Source organism: Scyliorhinus canicula, chromosome 2, assembly GCF_902713615.1.
Source record: "Scyliorhinus canicula chromosome 2, sScyCan1.1, whole genome shotgun sequence".
NCBI classification, from domain to species: Eukaryota; Metazoa; Chordata; class Chondrichthyes; order Carcharhiniformes; family Scyliorhinidae; genus Scyliorhinus; species Scyliorhinus canicula.
Window position 1 is genome coordinate 50,864,147 of NC_052147.1, and position 22,245 is coordinate 50,886,391.

At 47.4% G+C, this 22,245-nt stretch overlaps 1 protein-coding gene across 3 annotated transcripts in view; it reads left to right on the forward strand.

Annotated features, from left to right (window-relative positions):
• LOC119953555 overlaps window positions 1-18,977 on the forward strand; it is a 67,172-nt gene extending 48,195 nt beyond the window's left edge. For 2 of the 3 annotated variants that reach the window (XM_038777945.1, XM_038777955.1), the window contains exons 5-7: window positions 5,182-5,342; window positions 5,787-5,928; window positions 18,454-18,977. In XM_038777945.1, coding sequence (XP_038633873.1) covers window positions 5,182-5,342; window positions 5,787-5,928; window positions 18,454-18,653 — 503 coding nt within the window. In that variant the 3' untranslated portion in view covers window positions 18,654-18,977. The remainder of the gene's footprint in view (window positions 1-5,181; window positions 5,343-5,786; window positions 5,929-18,453) is intronic. The other variant, XM_038777963.1, reaches the window with a different exon arrangement.
• Window positions 18,978-22,245: the final 3,268 nt, after the last annotated feature.

A 22,245-nucleotide genomic window follows, 5' to 3' on the forward strand; every position in this document is an offset into this window, starting at 1 on the left:
TTGTAATTGTCATTTCCGCCCTGGGAAAAAGCGATGAGCCATCAGTGAGGCTGTGGTCAGCTGAAACCATTGAGGATGATGGCTTGTTTCTACCTAATCCATCACATCCCACATCGCTATCATCCTGCCATATGTTATGGTTTGCCATCTGTAGAAGGTGAATCTCTTGCTTTCCATTTTTCCTTCATCCTCAACTTTGTTTTTTAGACATAGAAACATACATAGAAAATAGAAGCAGGTGGAGGAGGCCATTCAGCCCTTCGAGCCTGCTCCACCATTCCTTATGATCATGGCTGATAATCAAATTCAGTACCTTGTTCCTGCCACTCCCTCCCATATCCCTGGCTCCCGTTAGCCCCAAGAGCTATATCTAATTCTTTCTTGAAATCAAACAATGTTTTGGTCTCAACTACATTCTATGGTAGTGAATTCTACAGATTTACCGCTCTCTGGGTGAAGACATTTCTCCTCACCTCAGTCCTAAAAGGTTTATCCCTTATTCTCAAACTATAACCCCTAATTCTGGACTCTCCCACCATCGAGAACATTCTTTTTGATCCTACCCTGTCTAATCCCGTTAGAATTTTATAAGTTTCAATGAGATCTCCTCTCACTCACTTTTAAACTCCAATGAATATAATCCTAATAGACTTAATCTCTCCTCATATGACAGTCCCACCATCCCAGGAATCAGCCCGGTGAACCTTCGCTGCACTCCCTCTACAGCAAGAACATCCTTTCTCCGATAAGGACCCTAAAATAGCACACAATATTCCGGTGTGCCTTACCAACATCCCTATTCCTATACTCCATTCCTCTTGCTATGAAGGCCAACATACCATTTGCCTTCTTTACTACCTGTTATACCTGCGTATTTACTTTAAGCGACTGATGCACAAGGACACCAATGTCTCGCTGAGTATCCACCTCTCTCAATTTACACCCATTCAAATAATAATCTGCCTTCGGTAGAAGTGGATAACGTCTCATTTATCCACATTCTGCTGCATCTGCCATGCATAAGCCCATTCACACAGCCTATCCAAATCACGCTGAAGGATCTCTGCATGCTCCTCACAGCTCCCCCTCCCACCGAGCTATGTGTCGTCTGCAAATTCGGAGATGATACACTTAGTTCCCTCATCCAAATCATTAATATAGCATGTGAACAGCTGATCCCTTTGGTACCGCACTAATCACTGCCTGCCATTTGGAAAACTACACATTTATTACAGCTCTTTGCCTTCTGTCTGCTAACAGGGTGGCACAGTGGTTATCACTGCTGCCTCAGTTCCAGAGACGTGGGCCAGGATTCTCCCCTACCCAGCGGGGCGGGGGGTCCGGCGTAGCGGAGTGGCACCAACCACTCCGTCGTCGGGCCTCCACAAAGGTGTGAAATTCTCCGCACCTTTGGGGGCTAGGCCCGCGCCAGAGTGGTTGGCGCCACGCCGACTGGCGCCAAAACCAGCGCCAACGGCCTTTGACGCCCGCCGCCCGGCGTCGGGGCTGGCCGAAAGGCCTTCGCCGGTTCGCGCATGCGCCGGTGTGTCAGCAGCCGCTGACGTCACTAGCGGCGCATGCGCGGTAGGGGGGTTCTCTTCCACCTCCGCCATGGTGGAGGCCGTAGCGGCGGCAGAAGAGAAAGAGTGCCCGACGGCATTGGCCCGTCCGCCAATCAGTGGGCCCCGATCGTGGGCCTGGCCGCCCTGGGGGCAGTCCCCGGGGTCCGATCGCCCTGCGCCCCCACCCAGGACCCCGGGGGCCCGCTCATGCCACCAATTCCGCCGCCACTAGAGGTGGTTGAAACCACGGCGGCGGTGGGACATCCGCCCATTGCGGGCCGGAGAATCGCCGCAGAGGGATCGGCGCAGCGCGATTCCCGCCCCTGCCAATTCCCGGGTGGCGGAGAATTCCGGCCACGGCGGGGGCGGGATTTTCGCCGGCCCCGGGCGATTCTCCGACTCTGCGGGCGGTCGGAGAATTTCGCCCCTGGGCTCGACTCCAACCTCGGGTGACTGTGTGGAGTTTGCTCGATCTCACCGTGCCATTGTGGATTTCCTCCGGGTGCTCCAGTTCCTCCCACAGTGCAAAGATATGCAAGTTAGGTGGACTGACATGCTAAATTGCTCCTTAGGTTGGGGTTGCAGGAATAGGGTGGGGGATTGGGCCCAGGTAGTGAGTCGTTTAAGGGGTCAGTGCAGACACACTGGGCTGAAAGGCCACCTTCTGCATTGTAGGGGTTCAAGGATTCTATGATTCAGCTTTCTATTTGTCTAAAGATACTACCCGCAATCCCATGCGCTTTAACTTTACATAGTAATATGCTTTGTGAGAACTAGTTGAAGGCCTTTTGAAAGTCTAAATAAACTACATCCACTGATTCTCCCTGGTCAACTCTACTAGTTACATCCTCAAAAAATTCCAGTGAATTTGTCAACTTCCCCACTACCGCGTTAGGCTCACTAGTATTGTATATATTTCATGTTTTCTCTCTTACCCTCCTTTTTTTTTGAATAGCAGTCTTACATTAGCTACCCTCCAATCTGTAGGAACCATTCCAGAGTCCAAAGAATTGTGGACAATTACCACCAATGGATCTACTATTTCTAGGGCAACTTCCTTTAGTACTCTGGGATGAAGATTATCAGACCCTGGAGATTATCAACATTTAAACCCATCAATCTCCCCAAAATCGTTTCTCTAATACTGATTTCCTTCAGCTCCTCACTAAAACTTACGTTTCTCAGAACTTCTGGTACATTATTCATATATTCCCTTGTGAAGACAGAAGCAAAGTAAGAATTTAGTTCCTCAGCCATTTATTTGTTTCCTTTTATAAATTCCCCCGTTTCTGACTGTAAGGGGCCTACATTCGTTTTTGTCAATCTTTTTCTCCGACTTCTAGAAGCTTTTGCAGTCAGTTTTTATGTTCTCCGCTGGCTTTCTTTCATACCCTATTTTCCCGATCTTAATCAATCACTTGGCCTGCCTATTGCTCTTTCTTGGTCATTTACATACTTCTTCTTTGAATCTAATACAATTTCTAAATTTCCCTTGTAAGCCATGGTTTGGTTAGAGTTCATTTTCCACTCTTGCGCTAAATAGGAATAACAATCTTTGGAGTTCACCTATTCGTTCCTTGAATGCCTGCCATTGCCTGTCCACTGTCCTTCCTTTCAGTAATGTTTCCCAGTCCATCATAGCCAACTCGTGCCTCGTGCTATCTTAGTTACCTTTATTGCTACCTTTTATGTTTTACTTACCCAAGATCAACCATTTGGCCACGTAGTGCTTGGGAAGCTAAGATCCTAGAGAGAGACAAGACTGATGAAGCAAAAATATCATCACTCAATCTGACAGTCACAGCCACCAGTTCAGATACTGGCAGTGAGCTTACTTAAGGTTAGCATAATGGTGGGATTGGCACATGATGGGTGTCTATTAATGTGGCCCACTCAAATGGGCTGTGAGGTGGGGGTGGGATAGCATTGTCATGGGACTTGAGGGAGTAGAAACCTAACAGCTTCATGCTAGATCCACATTACCTCCTTTCCGATTGACCCTATCCCCAGACATCCAGCCTCAGTGAGACAATCTCTCTCTCTTCTCACAATCCCAATCGCAACTAAGGCTACTTTTATGTGGTTGACTTGTGATGCAAACTTGGGGCCTCACCTGTGCTCTTGTGCAGGTAATTACAGATCATATCAGTGAGTCGGAATGCAATTTCAAGATGCCAGTCGAAATTTAATGAGCGACAAGCAGGGATCACTGACTGTCAGATCCTCAACCACGTAAAGCTGGCTGCACTCACGAGGCCCCAGGTTTACAAGTGTGGAATCTCCCAGGCAGCAGATCAATGCTGAATTAAGGAGGTGACTACAGTGAGGGCCAGATCATTTTGTGCACTATCGAACTGACCTGGTATCAGCCCTAGTGGCCAATCCGCTTCAGCGGCCATTGCAGGATTTCCTCAAGTGCAAGGTGTAATAGATTGCACTCATTGAACATCAAGGCTCCCTTGGATCAGCCAATAGCCTTCATTAACAGGAAGGGGTTCCACTTGATCAACATGTCTTCCACCTTGGAAAGCACTTCCTGCGGCTAAGTGCCTTGTTCCTCTGGAGCAGTCATGCTGCTTATTTACTATGGCACTCTCCGGTGCCACAGCTGTTGCAGCCCTTTGCTCAACATCTTCAAAGAGAAGGATGCCCACTGAAGACATGGCTACTGACACTGATGAGGAAACCTCACACTGCAGCCATGGATCGATCTGGGCCAAGGTCAAGCAGCTCATTGACATTCTAAATTTGAGATTCTGTTGTCTGGGAGGAGGTAACAGGGTGGGGGAGGGGGGGTGGGGGATAGGGGCAGAAATCAGGGCTGCCGGTCAAAATGGTGCCCCGATCTGCGAAACCATAACGAAACCATACTTCGTTTCAAGTCCACTGAATTGGGCCCAATATCTTTTCTTAAATAAGGGACCAAAACTGCTCACACTACTCAAGCTGCGGTCTAACCGTACCATTACAAGGCTTCCCGACTCTTGCACTCCAACCCCCTTGAAATAAGGGCCAATATTCCAAGAGTCTTCCTGATTACCTGCTAGCTTTGTGGATCGCGCACAAGTACCATAATTCCCTTTGCATTGCAGTTTTTCTCCATTTAATAATCTTTATTATTGTCACAAGTAGGCTGACATTAGCACTGCAATTAAGTTACTGTGAAAATCCCCTAGTCACCACACTCCGGCGTCTGTTTGGATACACAGAGGGATTACTCGTAATGTACAATTCACCTAACAAACACATCTTTCGGGACTGTGGGAGGAAACCGGAGCACCTGGAGGAAACCCACGGATGACACGGGGAGAACGTTAGCAGTGGTGTCAAATCAGTGTTAGTCGCTGACTGACATCATAATTTATCCATCTTGCATACATCCAGTGCAGGGTTTGACGCATACACTACTGTCTTCTCAAGGTGGCGTTCCCCGTCAGCTCTTGTAAGTGGGCAGAAGTGTCGCGGACGCCATTTTAGTACGAAAGCAGCATCCATAGAACCAAAATTATTCATGCCACTGAGCCAAATTTTGTAGCATTGATTTTGTTTGCTGATTAAACATATTCTATTTGAAGCATCATTGATAATTTTATGCATTACATCTACCAACTTCCTCTAGATTCATTAACACCATACAATTCAGCCAATTTCCAGGATTCTACTGTGGACCTACTGCTCGATCTTTCGAATAAGGTTTCGCCACAGAGATTTGAAAACACACCAGATACCAGAAGACTTAAAGCAAATGCGTTATCTTCAAAAACGTGTCACACACAGGAGGTATCTTAACATGTCAATGTGTGCTTCCATGGGTCATTTGTACCTGTTCTTGATCTTTCCATTAAAGAAAATAAACTAGACTGGGTTAGTTGTCATTTATATTTATACCCACCATTAAATAAAAATCAGATCAGCCCAAATCGTGTTCAGCTTCTTGATCAGGTATTTTCCGCTTGTCAAGAGTTCAGTTAAGGGTCAATATCGACCCATGTTTTCCTTGTAGATTATCTTTCTGATTAAAATGTAATGGCAAAATACAGGTTTCCATTATTTTTTGAGAGAAAAACTGGGTATTCAGTGAAACAATATCTGAATTGGTGTTAATATTCTAAATCCATTTGCTTACCTTTTTAGAATAAATCCTAACAACGCCACAATGGAGAAGTATAGATTTTAAATATGATAGCATACACGGAGATGGCTTGATAAATATTTTTAAACCAGCAGGTGATTGCACGGAAATGTCCAACATCCATACTGAGGAAGGGATCCAATAAGACAAGAAATGAAGATGTTTATGTTTCTCACAGAACAAGGACTGCAAGAAGAGTTCGGTTTCGAGAACTGGATGAGATCATTTTTCACAGTATGTTTGACCACATTTTGACAATCCCGTATTGAAAAAGGGAACCAGATGGATAAGGTGCACAATATTGAGTTATTGGAAAGGGATGAGCCTCGATGAGCCAAATGTCTTTTTTTTTAACCTCTAGCTCTCTTTTGAGCAAAACAATTTCAGGCTGAATAACTCACTTTCGCATATGTGCTTGACTCACAAAAATGGATTCCTCATTGAGAATATGAGAATATTGCTCACAATGCAAATTGTATTACGAGTAATTTCTCATTTTAAATTTTTAGAAGATCAGTTTGTTTCAGCAGGCTTAATATTGCTGAGTTTTCTTTTTGTTTTGTTACTCAAATCTGCTCCTTTCTGTCTTCCTACCATGCACATATGTATATGTAGCAAATTCCATCTAGGAATAGGAACAGAATGCTGGGAATATTTACAGCAACTCTGGCAATGAGCTACATCGAAAGCATTGACTACCTTTCTTCTTCAAATATTTGTCAATCTGCGCATTTCCAGAACATATATTTTTATTTGAAAGTTTCAGTTTTGTTAATTTTAATCATATCTCTGCGGGCATCAATTTGTTAGTACGCAATCTAAAAAATTGTCGCAGAGTTTAATTTACTGCATTGGAAGAACATGCATTTTAAAAACATACCATTGGTGCGGGAGGGAGTGAATTTATTAAGTGCCTTACAGAGAAAATAAGCTTGCGCTAGCCAGGAGTCAACTGTCTGATGGGCTACGTGAATCTCATTATCCTTCTGATTGGGTTTCCCCAGGTGGTTTTAGCTCTGCATATATTGCTGTCAGCAGAATCTTTTTGTATTCTTTTCAAATGTCTTGTAAAATTTCCAGCAAACCTGACCTCCTCCTGTTAGTGGTTAACTTCCTCCACATAGACAACACTGGTTGGCCATTGGATAGTTATTTCCCTCCTCTCACTGTTATGCCATCACTGTGGTAAAGAGGATGTCTTGGTAGCTCCACTGAAAATGTTGTGATTGTCATCTATGTTAAGTGGAGTGCACACTCTTTCTCTGTTAGCTGCTGAGAAATCATGGGAGGGTTTCTCACTCCCCATCAGTCAGCAGGTTTTTAGGGCGGGGGGGGGTGAAATTGCAGGGACAGGATACCTTCTGCCCCTCCACCCTCCCCCCACCACCCTGACCTCACAATGATTTGACGCTAGGGCAGGCGGGGCCTCGGGTGGGAAACCTGCACTCTCCCTAATTAAAGCCCTTAAGCAAACAATTAACAGCGGCCACTTAAGGGCCATTTCCTGCCCAGTCTCCGCTCTTTTGTGCTGGCAGCAGGCCAATTGAAACCTGAATATAAAGAAAGACAGGCCTCAGACAGAAAGTTGGGAGGAGGGGGCTACATCAGAAGCCACTTTCTGACTGGAAGTGGCCTTTCCTGGAGGCCTGATGAACTCTGGGCCACCTTCTCTCCCCCCCCCCCCCCCCCCCCCCCCCCCGCCGCCACATGACCGATCACCCCACAGGCGACCTCTTTCCCCCTCCCAAGGAACTTCCATATTTTACCAGCCTGCGATCCCTTTCATTTAGCTGGGTCTTTGGTTCCTGGAACGTAGGGTGGAATTCTCCCAGTGGGCGGCTCCAGCGTCGCCTATCCCTCTGACAAGAATGACAGAGTCCTGCACCAAATTCTCCACATGGAACTTCATCATTAATTATGCACAGGCGAGATCCACCTGACTCTCCAGGCAGGCCAGCTGTTGATTGGTCCACCCGCACCGTAGCTGACAGGTTTGAAGGTGCCGGCACCATATTTAAACATCAGCCCAGTACCACCCTATCATTCTGTCCAGCATAATGTCTTCACCAAACTGCAGGATGCCAGCAACTCAGGAAAAAGGCTAGCAGCCTCCAGAAGAAGTCTGTGCCTTAACCACCCTGCCCCCGAAACCGGTTACCTGCAAGCGACCCAGGTCCCATTTAGACCTCTTTGACCACTTGTTTGTCAGCCTAGTCAGGGTCCAGCTTCCCTCCCCTCGGTCTTCACTCTGCCTTCCATTGTTCCCCTTCTTTATCCACCTCCTTGCCCCTCTATCTGCCATTCCGAGCCCTCACCCTTCCCTACTCCACTCATTGCACAGCCCTTTGTCCACATATTGCCCTTGTCTTTGACAGGCCTTAACCACCACTCCCCGTCCTCACCTCACACTCTGTCCCCAGATGAACCTCGGAGACCTTTGTTCTCATGGCTGCATAGGTGCCAGAGCACAGAGCTGTCCAGATAGACACTGGCACCGGGGGGGGGGGAAGGAAACCACTGTACACCAGGCATAAAGCTTCAACCTGATGATACAACACAGGACTACCTGCGTGCCACAAGGCATAAGAGCAAGTAATAGACAGCGCTAAGCACTTTCACAACCAATGGATCAGATTTAAACTCTGCAGTTCTGTTGCAAATGCTGGTAGACGATTAAATACCTCACTGAAGGAGGAAGCTCCACAAATATCCGCATCCTTCATGATGGAGGAGCCGAGCACATCAACGACCTTCAGCTTCTTTGTTCAGAGGTCGCAGACAAACATAGGTTCAGTCTATAGGTTTAAAGGTCTTTGTTCAATTTTAAAATTTAGAAATAGTAATGAGGATATCTATGTATTATAAACGTATACAGTGAGGTCTTGGACTCTCACACTCATTAAAATAATCTGACTGTAATAGGTGTAATCCTATATGACTGTGATCATGCTCAATTATCCTTCTTGTCCAGCCTTTGACATGAGTCACCACACTATTCGCCTCAAATCCTTCTGCTCCATTTTCTAGTTCAGCAGGACTCCCCTCACCTCTTTCCAATTCTCTCAACTCAGTCATAATCAGTGAATCCGCTGTAATCTCTTCTCTCCCTGCTTCCCCCGCCCCAGGATTCTTCCTTTGCTCCCTCCTATTTCTCATTTGCACGCTGCCGCTTGACAACATGATCCAAAAGCACAAGGTCAGATTTTGCATCTTTGCTGACAGCACCTAGCCCGAACCTAACACCAAGGGCGGGATTCTGCCGCTGGCCAGAAAGGCCTGGTTTAGCACCGGGCTAAATCGCTGGCTTTGAAAGCAGACCAAGGCAGGCCAGCAGCACGGTTCAATTCCCGTACCAGCCTCCCCGAACAGGCGCCGGAATGTGGCGACTAGGGGCTTTTCACAGTAACTTCATTTGAAGCCTACTTGTGCCAATAAGCGATTTTTCATTTCATTTTTCATGTGTTTCTTGGCAGCAGGAGGTGGAACGCCGTTCACTGCTCCCGCCGCTGTCAGTGGGATTTGCCATTGAAACCACCCTACACCATGAGGGAAACCGGGGGGCAGAGGTGTGCTGCCAGCGGGACCAGCAAACGGACGGAAAATTCTGGCCCACATCTTTCAATCCATCCAGTGTGTCAGATTTCTCTGATATTCAGAATTGAATGAACACAAAATTTCTTTCAGCTAATTGTTGGCAAAGCCATAGTGTGCAATGACAATTTTATTTTGAATTTTTAAATTTGATATTTCATTCGAATTATTCCCTGGGCATATTGCTCACGAGAAATTAGAATTCCATCATCTGAATAGCAATCGTTTAAGGAGACGGGGTGAAAGCTTTTCGGTTCTATTTTCACACACTCAGCTTTCCATTCGTACCAGGAGTATCTAAAGCCATTTGATTTGGAAAAGGTAATGATACGAGTGCCTGAAACTTTAGATCACCAAAGTGGACGGGATTCTCCGACCCCCCCCGCCGGGTCGGAGAATCCCCAGGGGCGGCATGAATCCTGCTCCGACGCCGGCTGCCGTATTCTCTGCGCCAGTTTTCAGATGACACCGCGCTGGTCGGGGGCCGTTGACAGCAGCCCCCCGGGCAATTCTCCGGGCCCCAAATGGGCTGAGTGGTCGTTGGTTACTCACCAGTCCCGCCTGTGTGAATTGGACACGGTCCCACATGGCGGGACCTGGCTGGTAGATCGGCTGGTGCGGTCCTCGGGTGGGGGGGGGAGCACGGGGGAGATCCAGCTCCGGGGGCAATGCCCCCACGGTGGCCTGGACCGCGATCGGGAGCCACCGATCTGCAGGCGGGCCTGTGCCATGGGGGCACTCCTTCCTTCCGCGCCGGCCTCTGTAGGGCTCTGCCATGGCCGGCACAGAGAAGACACCCCTCTGCGCATGCGCCAGAACACGTCAGCCGGTCTGCACATGCGCGTGACCATGCCGCCGGTTCTGCGCATGCGTGGGACCACACCGGCCCTTCGCCGCCAGTTGGCGTGGTGCCAACCCCTCCGCCGCCGGCCTAGCCCCCGGAAGTGCGGAGGATTCCGCAACTTCTGGTCGGCCCGATGCCGGACTGATTTGCGCCGCTTTTTACTCCGCCGTTGGGCAATTGTGGGGATTGGGGAGAATCCCACTTGGTGTATTTGTAATATGCATCAGTAAAATTGGAATAATCGATGTGTGCCAGCACTGTGGACGTTGTTCTTGGGCAAACAATAACAGATTTATGGGTGAATTCTCTGTCTCTAGATGCCCGAAGTGCATTTCCCCGTGGTACAGAGAATCGGAAAATCGCGATCGGCATCGGCAGGCTCCGATCCAAACACTGTTCTCTGATCACTAGGTGGATTCCAATCACTCAAGCATCTGATTGCAATGTACTTGCCGCTCTTTAATATGGTTGATGTTTGTAAATATTGAGGTATCAGTACTAAGAGTCACTTATCGATGAAGGGCGATGAATGATTCAAGACTGCAGTTGTTCTGTGGAAGCTGTCAATCACAGCCCACTACCAGAAATGAATGAATGGCTTGCAGCTAATGGATCTGAGGGGTTTAAACACAGGTCACAGCTCTTCTCCTTTCAGGAATGGAGTCTTGCACCTTCCAGGTGAGCTTTACAGCTGTATTTTCTTTCACTAAGAGGGTCTCTGGGGGAGGGGGGAGAGGGCCATCCGCCATCCCCATACTTGGGAGGGAGCGGGAAGGGGGGGGCAAACAACAACCCGGGGGGAGGAGGTCAGGGTAGGATGCTGATTTCTGGTGCAGGTGGGTACGGTTGTGGGCCTTTTGCGATCGGGCCGCTCACTCGAAATGGCAAGATTCCCTCGGGAATCCCTCGTATTCCGCACCATGCATAAATGTGCATGGCAAGGGATGTGGAATTGTTTCCCAATTTGCGCTCCCAGAAGGAACGTAAATTGACTCCAATTCTCCTCCGGCAGGAGAACAAAGGGCAGGATTTTCTGTTGCTCAACACCAATATCGTAATCGGCGATCAGATGGAGAATCCCTTCCAAGGCCCAAATCGGGGGCGGCGCTTGTTTGACGCCGGTTTTCGATTCTCCGTCCCCTCCAAAATGGCATCATTGCGTCGCACAGTGTCTGAACGGCGTTGGCGAGTCACCTGAAGGCCCTCCCACGATGAGCCGAATTCCCGACCACGCAGTTGAGGTGTGGTCTGAGTAGTCAGGACTGTGGGCTGTGTCCAGCGCCGCCACAGTCGGCTGGGAGCTATGCTGCTGGCCAGGGGGGCTTCCACGAGGGCTGGTGACTGATGGAGGGCGGCCAGGGGGGTGGCCAGAGGTTGCTCTGTGGGGCAGTATTTGGCAGGTCAGGTCTGCACTCAGCCGGCGCCATGTTGTACGGTTGTATTTGGCACTAGAGCCAGGAGCTTTACCCGGCGCGGCATCCAGCCCCAGAATCGGTGAGAGTTCGGCACAAATTTTAGCGTCGGAAAATGCAGGCATCAGCACTTGGCCGCAAAATCGGAGAATCCAGCCCATAATCCCCCAAACGCAGAATCTCGCCCCTGTAAATGAGAGAATGTCCTCCACTCTTGAGATTGATGCTGGCCAATTGGTCACAGCCATTTTCTATTACTGTGTATAAAGGTTTGATGCCAGTGGAATAAAGGATCCTGGTTTTGTTACCTTGGTGCAGTCCACGTGCTTGAATCTCATGTGACCCTTCCAAGTCAGTCTGCTTAAAAAAGATTAACACAGAGCAAAATCTCCGTCATGCTTGGATTTTTCTTTTGCTATCATAGAGGGTTGCCAACTGTGACTGAACATATTCCTGGAGGCTTCATCACGTGACTTGTCCCTACACTCCAGCCATTATTCAGCCAACACCTCCATCCTTGTGATACACTGCCTTCCTGTGCCAATTGGGATGTAATATATACATTATCCAATCGGATGATGCTTGACTGTCTGCCAAGCAGCCTTTTATCCCATTTTTCAATATCCTTGTACCTGGTAACGTGAAAAGTTCAAAGAAAATGGCAAACAAACCATCTTTAGTAATGTCCCGGTGATTTCCTCCAGGGTTGAGCAGAGCAGTGTCCTGGAGATTTCTCGTCAATTGCTGGAGACTCCAGGCCAATCCTGGAGGACTGGCAACCCCAGCGTGGTATTCGAGATATGTAGGCCAGGATTCTCCGAGCCTCCGCAACGAAATCAGAGTCTCAGAGCCCCGAAAATAGGGTCGCCGGGATGCGATTCTCGGCGGAACGCAGAATCGCCGCCAGCCGCGCTTGTGTGGTCGACGCAGGGCCGGTCGGGGGCCATTGAAAGAGGGCCCCTGTGGCGATTCTCCGTAATCGACAGGCCAAGATCCCGCCGAGTTCCTCCAGCGTGGTTCCCGTATGGTTCCACCCAGCGGGAGCTCAGACTCGCAGCCGCGCTGGCTGCCCTGGTGGGGGGGGAATCAGACTCTTGGGGGGGGGGGGGGGTGGTGCTCCACGACGGACAGGCCTGTGATTGGGGACTACCGATCGGTGGGCATACATGATCCTGGGGGGGGGTCTATCTTCTCCCGCGCCGGCCCGCTGTGTGGCTCCGCCATGTTGCGTGGGGGCCGGTGCAAACACGGCCATCACACAATGCATGGAACCACGGCTGGAAATACAGGAGTTGCGTGGCGCACGCCGGGGCTCTGCTATCCCTCTTAAACCGGAGAATCACTCCGGACTTTTTGAAAAAGGTTTTCAGCGGGTGTGAGGACATAGCCCCGTTTCGGAGAATCCCGGCCGTAAACTTTTCAGTAAATTCTGACTGGTAACACTTCATTATCATTGTTCTTGTCAATCTGAAGTTCCAGGTTCAGCACATAAGGTTCATTTTGGATCAAGTTTGTATGTATGGCAATTGCCTGTGGTACTGAAATGCTTGTAAGGGTCTGATTTAGCACAGGGCTAAATAGCTGGCTTTTAAAGCAGGCCAAGTGTGGGTTCAATCCCCGTACCAGCCTCCCCGAACAGGAATGTAGCGACTAGAAGCTTTTCACAGTAGTTTCATTTGAAGCCTACTTGTGACAATGAGCGATTTTCATTTCATTTGGAGCATATTACACACCCTTCCTCAATCCGAGAAGTTTTGGGCACTAGCCACATAGAACATAGAACATTGAACATACAGTGCAGAAGGAGGCCATTCGGCCCATCGAGTCTGCAGCAACCCACTTAAGCCCTCACTTCTAACCTAGCCCCGTAACCCAACAACCCCCTCCTAACCTTTTTTGGACACTAAGAGCAATTCAGCATGGCCAATCTGCACATCTTTAGACTGTGGGAGGAAACCAGAGCATCCGGAGGAAACCCACGCAGACATGGGGAGAACGTGCAGACTCCGCACAGACCGTGACCCAGTGGGGAATCGAACCTGGGACCCTGGCGCTGTGAAGCCACAGTGCTAGCCAGTAGTGCTACAATGCTGCCTTAAATTTGTAACATACCATGCTGTCATTAATTTGGTAACATTGTTACCAATTACCGGCCCTTTTTGAATCTATTGTTTCAGACTTTTCTTGGTGCGAGTCAGATGCTGAAGGGATCTGAATCGTGCTCGACCCTCCTCCTGTGTGAGCGACATGATGGAATTCTAACTTCTGGTCAGCAACAAGCACAGAGGATAATGAGGATGAAATATTGATTTTTTTTAAAAAATCGACAAAGTGCATGAACAATTTTACGTATAGCCAGCAATGGAGCATTTCTGAAAGGAGCAGTATTGAAGAGGAGCTCATTGGAATTATTTGTTTAAATATGTGGTAATTTTCCATCATGCAATTTAAATAAGTTTTAAATGAATATAATATTCTGCTTACTATTGATTTTCATTTGGCATTCACTACTCCACAGGGGTGTTTTTCTCCAAACTAATCTATTTTGTGCTCTCAGGGGTAACATTACTCTTTGTTTGTCGTTTTATTTCCTGGTTCTGGCTTTTGCTTTCTTTCTCTTTTAAAGGACCATTGATGCCAACACTCCAGATGCATGAATATGTCTTTCTAGTGTCTGGTCAACACAACACCTTTCTGCAATTAATTTTTGTCTGTAACTGTGCTCACGGCTCTGCGTTTTAAAAGGCAACTTGCTTTTATTATGGGAGCCAGTCCAGATGGCCTGCAGCTAATATCCAAGCCATAATCACACAGCGCCTGCACTAAATTCAGTGTCATTATACATGCAAAATAAACTGCTGAGCATAAAATTTACTTTCTCTTGCAGCACGAAGCCACCGTATCTCTCCTGTAAGTTGTATCAACTGCTATCATTTCGGTGGTCGTCTGAATTTTCTGCAAAGTGTCTTCTTCCTTGGTTCCCATTGTTTTTTTTTTAATGTATTTTTGACACAGGATCATTTTAGTGGGTATTTTCTTTTCACACACATTTTCATGTTTGCGGATAAGCAACATTTGCCAGAGTGGAATATCAGCTTCTGATGGAACCAGTTTGTAGGGAGGATTGGGGGCCTCAATGAGTCTCTTGACATCTGTAGCCTGCTGAGAGTTCTATTGGAGTCAACAGAAGTCCTAGTGGGAGGTAACTCCAGAGGTAACTAGTCAATTCCCCAAAAGACAACCTACTTGTGGCCTTGGGTGAAGGTTATATCCACATTCCTTTTTACTGGATCTTCTTAAAAACATGCAAATATGGACACGTCTCAATGGAACAAAAGATTGACCCCATTGTAAGAACATAAGAAATAGGGGCAAGAATTAACCATTTGATCCCTGGAGCCTGCTGCCATTAAATGAGATATAATGACTGCTCTCACTGTGGCTTTACCTCCACTTTCCTTCCTCTTACCGCCCACCCCGCGCTCCTTTACCCTGTAACTTTTGATCTTTGATTTCTTTTTCTAGTCCCCTGTAGGAGGACCTAATTATGCCCGCTTTTCCCTGACTGGAATTTCAGGTCGGTTACTGAGGAACAGGAGCATTTGCTCTGATCATCATCTGGTATTTTGGCCAGGATGTTTGTGAGCCCAGACTTAACCCGATTTTATATAATTGTGCCGTCCTGTCCATGCATATCCCAGCAGCAGTTGCTCACAGATGCTCAGTTTACCTGAATTAACTCCTGACCTAGAATTTTGCAATAACAGCAGAAAATGCTGGATAAACTCAGCAGGTCTGGCATGACTGTTCTTCAGAGATGTCCTCTGTAGCATCTAGCACTGGCCCAGGGTGGAGCATGCAGCACAGATCAGAGATCAAGGGTGCGGTTCAGCAGCCTCATCATGTCCAACTTGGTGTCAGGACTGTTGTATTATGTAATTTGGAATAACACAAGCTCCCACTTGATGCAGTTTTGAGCAAAAAGATGCTCCAGACTTTGAAGTGAGTTCAATGTGTTTTATTGAACTATTAGCACAGTTCTCAATGAGTTCGACTCTCTGCTAATCTAAATATAGTAGCTCAGTCTAACTGAACCAGCCATGCTCTAAGCCACGTGCTGGGGTGTGATGCTGAGGATATGCCCTGTCTCACTCTGTAGATGTTGGTCTGTGGCAAGAGGCAGGGTGTGAGTGCCTCATCCCTTTTATAGTGAGATACCACCCCTGAGTGTCCTGACTGCTCATTGGTCGTGTCCTATTCTATGTGTTCATTAGCTGCATGTTTGCATATCATGACAAGGACGAGGCCATTGAATCTCACGAGAGACCTCTCGTGACTCAACGGGATCTCACGAGACGTCTCGATCTGGGTCTTGCCCTCACTGGGCATGATCCGGATCTGAATATTTAAATGAGAATGATTACTAATTTCAATACCTGGGTGCCAGATTCACCTGGAACCCAGGATGCACGTGGTCCTCACCAGCTGTGCCTGGGAGACCTCGCCAGGCCGCTGTTTAGTACTGGTCCATGCAAACATGGACCAGTCGTGACGGCACCTGGGGTGTCTCCCAAGCCCCCGGGTGGTCGTATCTGGGCAGGGTAAAACCTTGGCACTCCCTCTGGCACCTGGGAACTTTGGCAGTGTTACCCTAGGTAGGTGCCCAACGCCTGTCTGGGTGGCACTGTCATGATGCCAGACTGGCAATTCCAGGATGTCTAGGTGCGAGGCTGCCACTGCCCAGATCCAGTCCCAGGGTGCATTGCGAGGTAGAGAGGATCAGGGGTGTCCCTGGGGAATCTTCCCAAGATTGGAGGAGTGAGGCGGTCACAAAAACAGCGGGTGAGGGAATTGGGCCAGCTGGTCAAAATGGTGCCCCAATGTGTGAGGAATCTTTTCTGCTGCACCCTCGGCAGACAGAATCTTCCCGAGGCCAAATAAAATTGGCAAAGTGTCGTTGGATAGCTAGGTGTTTCCCAGCGCTGCAGTTGTTGAGAAACACCCCGCGCTAAATGTGCCGCAACATTAACTTGGGTCTGCTGAAGCTGAATCGCGCCGCAAGTCTGTCAGCTTCTTTGTTCAGCCACTTTTATTCTCAGCTTGGCTTATTTGGCAGAACCTTTACCTCTGACTCTCAGATGTGACATTAAAATAAAACCCAGTCTCTATTTGGGTGGTGCAAAAGAGCCCATATAGCATTAATATGATATATATACAAGTTTCAGCCATGTCTCAATTGTTAGGTTGTGGGTTCAACTTCCACTCCAGGGGATGCTTCAATGCGGTACTGAAGGATTGCTACACAATCACAGTTGTCAGCTTTGGGATGAAATGTTAAATCAAGGCCCTATCTGCCTTCTCAGGTTGACATAAAAGATCATGCATTGGATTCCCCAGTCCCCCAGCTGTGTGTTTCTCAGTGGCATGCTGTCCGCTGGCAGCGGGATTCTCGACTCCCATAGCTCATCAATGGAATGTCCCATTGAAGCAGCCCCGTGTCACCCGGAAACCCACAGGCGGGGGTGCACTGCCAGGGGCAAAGGAGAATTCCGGCCCATATAATGGAAGAGTAGGGGTGTTATTCCCCGTGTCCTGGTCAATCAACATCACAAGAACAGATTATCTGATCATTATCGCATTGCTGTTTTTGGAAGTTTGTTGCATGCAAATTGACTGCTCCTTTTCCTACATTACAACAGTGACTACACTTCAAAAATGCTTAATTGCTGTAAAGGGCTTTGGGACACCCTAATGTCATGAAAGCTGTGCATTAACACAAGGGTGCTATTCTCCACTCCCCACGCTGGGTGGGAGAATCGCGGGAGGGCCGGGTGAATCACGCCACACCGCCCTGGCACCCCCCGCGATTCTCCCATCCCCCCCCCAAAATGGCGTGTCGCGTTTTGCGACACGCCGCTCGGAGAATCGCCGTTCGCCGTTTTTCCCGGCGGCCGGCGATTCTCCAGCCCGGATGGGCCGGGCGGCCTGGCGACCCCAACAGGTTCACGCTGGCGGCAACCACACCTGGTCACTGCCGGCATGAACAGCGCGTGAAAGGTAAGTGTGGGGCCTGTGGGGGGCGGAGTTTCACTCTGGCGTTGACACTCAGTCTCCCTTTGGGAGAATCGCGCCCAAGTTCTTTTTTTGTTGTTCACAAAGACAACACCAAGCACACTTCAAAATGATAGGGATAGTTGATGACCGACTTTAAATAACTAGATTGGAAATGTTGTACTGGTTAAGCGAACACTGAACAAACTGTTGGACAATTGTTGAATAAAGGTAATGCAACATATGTTTAAAAAAAAGATATGCTAAATAATTAACTCACACATTGCACAGGTGTTATGAAAGAATCTTATTTCTTCAGAGGTGATTCAGGTGAGCGTGTGTAAAAAGTGGCAAGATTAATCGTATTGCTCTTCATGGATCAGCAGCACTGTGTTGTTTTTAATGGGAATGTGTGAACATGTTAAATAACAATGTTGAAATGGAGTGCAATTGACAAATGGTATCAATGCAACTTTTTACAACAACAATAATTTTGCCGTGGCACAATTGAAGGAGATGGAGGAAGGCACCTGCAGTCAAATAATTGTGCCTGTCAGGTTTCCAGTTCACTTTAAAACCAGAAGAGATAGGAAAAAAATAAGTATCATTAAATTGACTGTTCTGAACTCCTAAGCCCTGGTTTGCAATCAGTGGTTGAATTGAGTCTCTGGTTCAGTAATCAGTCTCTTGGCGGGCAATCTTGGCTTATCCTTCCTGTAAAACTAAAACAATAATGCAGATTCAGAACATCACTGCACTCTGCGCAGGTGTCATTTTTCTATATTTTGAAGAATATTGTAATGGTACAAAAATGTTAGTGTTGTATTTTTGTGACCTGTCTGTATTTTGTTTTTAAACCAGCGAACGGATGTAATTCCCATTTGCCAACAATGCGTCGCAACTTATTGATGATCATTTTGCTGAGTCTGATGATCGTATTGCTGTACTGTAGTGAGACTGCATCAAACTTCTATGAGCAACTTCAGTCAAAACTCAACAGCTATTTCCTGGAAATGAAGCACATGACTTTCAGCTGGGTGACTTGGAGTCGGAAAAATTAAAATATCCACAGATGTCGCTCGCACGCTGAGCAACCTCGTCTGGAAGGATCCCGTTGCAGAATAATCTTCAACTGCAAATAGAAAAATGTCTGCCGTAAGTGACTATATTTTGGCAGTGACTTGGAAAAGTGTGAAAAAAGGGAAATGGCAATAAGCAAATTACTCGAAGCAAAAGTATTGATTATTAAAAGTACTGCTTGAAATTGCTTTGGTTATCCAAACATGTGCAATGCCGTAAAATGTCAGCCAGTCAATCCAATACATGATCCCTACATTCAGCATTATAAACAGATCAATGTACAATAAACTCATTACTGGCAGTAACTTGAAGCAAAGACTATCATTGCCATGCACAGAAAGGTGGATGGTTCCTATACCTGCAAACCATATCATCTGCAGCAAAATAACATCCCATGCAGTTTATTGCAACAGTTTGAATCAGGTGGGCATAAAATGGTCGTCTTGTTCTTTTCAAAGTTAGTTTCAAATTTCCTTCTAAAAATAGGGGTTTTCCTTCCCATTCCAACCATTTTATACAGCAGCTGCAAGTTCAAAACATACTTTCTTTCTTTTTATGGAATTCAAAGGAACCTGCTCTTCCTCACAGAGACCAGCGTACCTGCTTGGTGCCTTTAAACATGTTCAGATTCTGGGGACAGCACAGCGGCACAGAGACCATCGTACCTGCTTGGTGCCTTTAAACATGTTCAGATTCTGGGGGCAGCACGGCGGCGCAGTGGTTAGCACTGCTGCCTCATGGCGCCGAGGTCCCAGGTTCGATCCCGGCTCTGTGTCGCTGTCTATGTGGAGTTTGCATATTCTCCCCATGTTTGCGTGGGTTTCGCCCCCACAACCCAAAAGATGTGCAAGGTAGGTAGATTGGCTACGCTAAATTGCCCCTTCATTGGGAAAAATTAATTGGGTACTCTAAATTTTTTTTTTAAGTGTTCAGATTCACTGACTTTCTTAAAATTCAAAACTAGATTACCAGAGAATGTAGTGCAATCTGAACGGTGTGAATCACATAACATACAAAGGGGAGAGAGTCTCCTGTTCCCCAGCCGCGTGTTTGTCGGCGGAGCGCTGTTTGGTGGCAGTGGGATTCTCTCTTCCCGCTGCTTGTCAATGGGGTATCCCATTGAACCCACCCCACATAGCGGGAAAGGAAAATTCCCGCTGACAAAGCAAGCAAATAATGGTGCTTATGGTGAGAAAAAATTGAGTTAAAATAGGTGAGATTTGAACTCATTCAAAATCCACCCACTCTCACGGTTAAACCGGGCCAAATGGTTCAAGTCAATGCCCTGTGTCAGACGTTCGTGATATCACCATTATTAAGCAAGTACAGAGCAAGGAGGGGAGTGTGAGGGTGGGAGGTCCCAGAAAACAAAGGGAAGATCTGTGAATCGGTGGGAGGCAGGAGTGATTGAATGACTAGGAAAAGAGCAAAATAGTATGGATGCTACAAATCTGACAGATGAAGACAGTGGACTGGATTCACTGCCCCACTGCGCCCCACATTTCTGCCCCGACCCGCCGGTGGGATACTCTGTTACGCCGGCTAGTCAATGGGGTTTCCCATTGTGGGGCTGCCCCATGCCATTGGGCGCTGGCAAAACAGAGAATCACACCGGCAGAGAATCCCGCCCAGAATATGCTGGCAATATTCAGACAATAGCTGTGGGGAGAGAAAAACAGAGTGATGCACAATCAATGACTACTAAGCGAGATTGTAGTACAACTGAAGGCTTTAATAAGCTAGATGTTTTCCCCAGCAGCTCAGGTACAGAAAGGAAGCTGCTGGGGCTGCAGGGGCTCTTATACCCCGCCTTGCAGGGCGGAGCTACCATACAGTCTCGACCAATAGACAACATTCATTATCCACCAATGGTGTTTCAACATTGCTAGGTACCGTAATACCTCTAACCAGACTACCACACAGAGCAGGACCCACCCCTCCCCTCACTCCACAAGCGGCGTGTTTACCAGCAGTGGAGGCAGCTGACCATTAGCGGCCAACGGGATCTGCCAGTCCCGCTGGCGTCTGCGCCGCTTATCGTGGTTAGCTCGTTCCGCCGCCGGGGAACCTGCCGCAGGGGGAGCTGCCTTCAGTGGGACCGGATGATCCTGTGGCCGGGAAGGGCTGGAAGTTTCTCTCCAGATTTTCAGGTCGATTGCCTTTTTTTTTCAGGTTCGCATTTTTCTGTTTTTATTTGTGATGAAGTGACATAAGGAGTGAATGGTGCAAAGTAAATGGGACAAATAAAGAAACTGGATCTAGAGGAGCTATAAATGACAGTAACAAAACCAGTGGCAGCACTTGATCCAGAAGCGGAGAGCACCGGAACTCATTGTATATGCAACAGTTGATGTTTTGAAATAGCCCCTCAAGCTATTTGCACCCACCGTGTTTCTAACAAGCACAAGATGGCCACTCAAGATGGCCGTTGATCCCAGTCTGTGCATGCAATCCTGCCCATGCATGCACAAAAAAATACAATCATATCATTGATCGGAGACAATTCACAAAACCTGTCTTGAAAAATAACTTCTGTGATCGGGGAAGGGGAATATTAACACAATCATGGAAACTTCCCCTTCCCAATTATAAAATGTTTAAACATCTCTGAATGATGCGGTCTGCGTATATAACTGCCGCAACAAGCTTATCGCATTGAAGTGAGTTGGAGATGGAGGGGAAAGCCGTACACGCGCTTCATTTCTGGCTCGCATTTAAATTTCTGTCAGTTTTTTTCAATTTATTTCCGCATGCATTTTTCTTTTTAGTTTGGAATGTCAGTTTAACTTTTTCTTTAGTTTTGATTCTGATCTCTGATGTGTTGGGTAAGCTGGGTTGGTGATTACTGCAGCAGTGAGAGAGACAGGCTTCCAACACTTAAAGAAATGCAACTCTACTTTATTGAATTCTTAACTATAATACATGCTTTAACTGTGGGTTAACACTATGCTGAGTTGACTGGAGATCTGAGGCTAACCTGACCAGACTGTCTTACTACCACATGGTGGATGTTCTAGTTGTTGCTCATGGGCTCTGACTGTCTCAGAGGCTGCATCCCAAGAGAGCGGGAAAACTAGTGCCCTCTGGCTTTATAGTGGCCGTGTCCTGTCTGGTGATTGGCTGCTGAGTTCTGTGTGTTCATTGGTCATCCTGTGTGTCAATCAATACCTGTCTGTGCACCATCATATACTTGTGTATATATTAGGACAATCTTCATCGCTGGCAATGATGTCATGGGGTAAAATGTTTCAGTGCGTCCAACATATAGGCCACAAACAAGGCTATTTGCAACAGAGTGACTGAATTAGCAACCTTCCCTTGAAGTGTGCAGTTAAGAACTGTGCTGTTTTAATATATGTCGTTAGCTGGGCAGAAATGTAGTGTGACCCACAAGAGACTGTGTTATTTTGGACTGTGTCAGGGCTTCTTACAGGAATCATTTCAACTGGATGATGACTTAAAAGGATTCTTTCTGTTTTTGGTGAAGCTCATGGGCGGGTTTCTCAGTTTCGCCGACACAGAATTTGTGGACTTTCACGACAGCAAAACTGTCGCCAAACCTGGACTGATTCG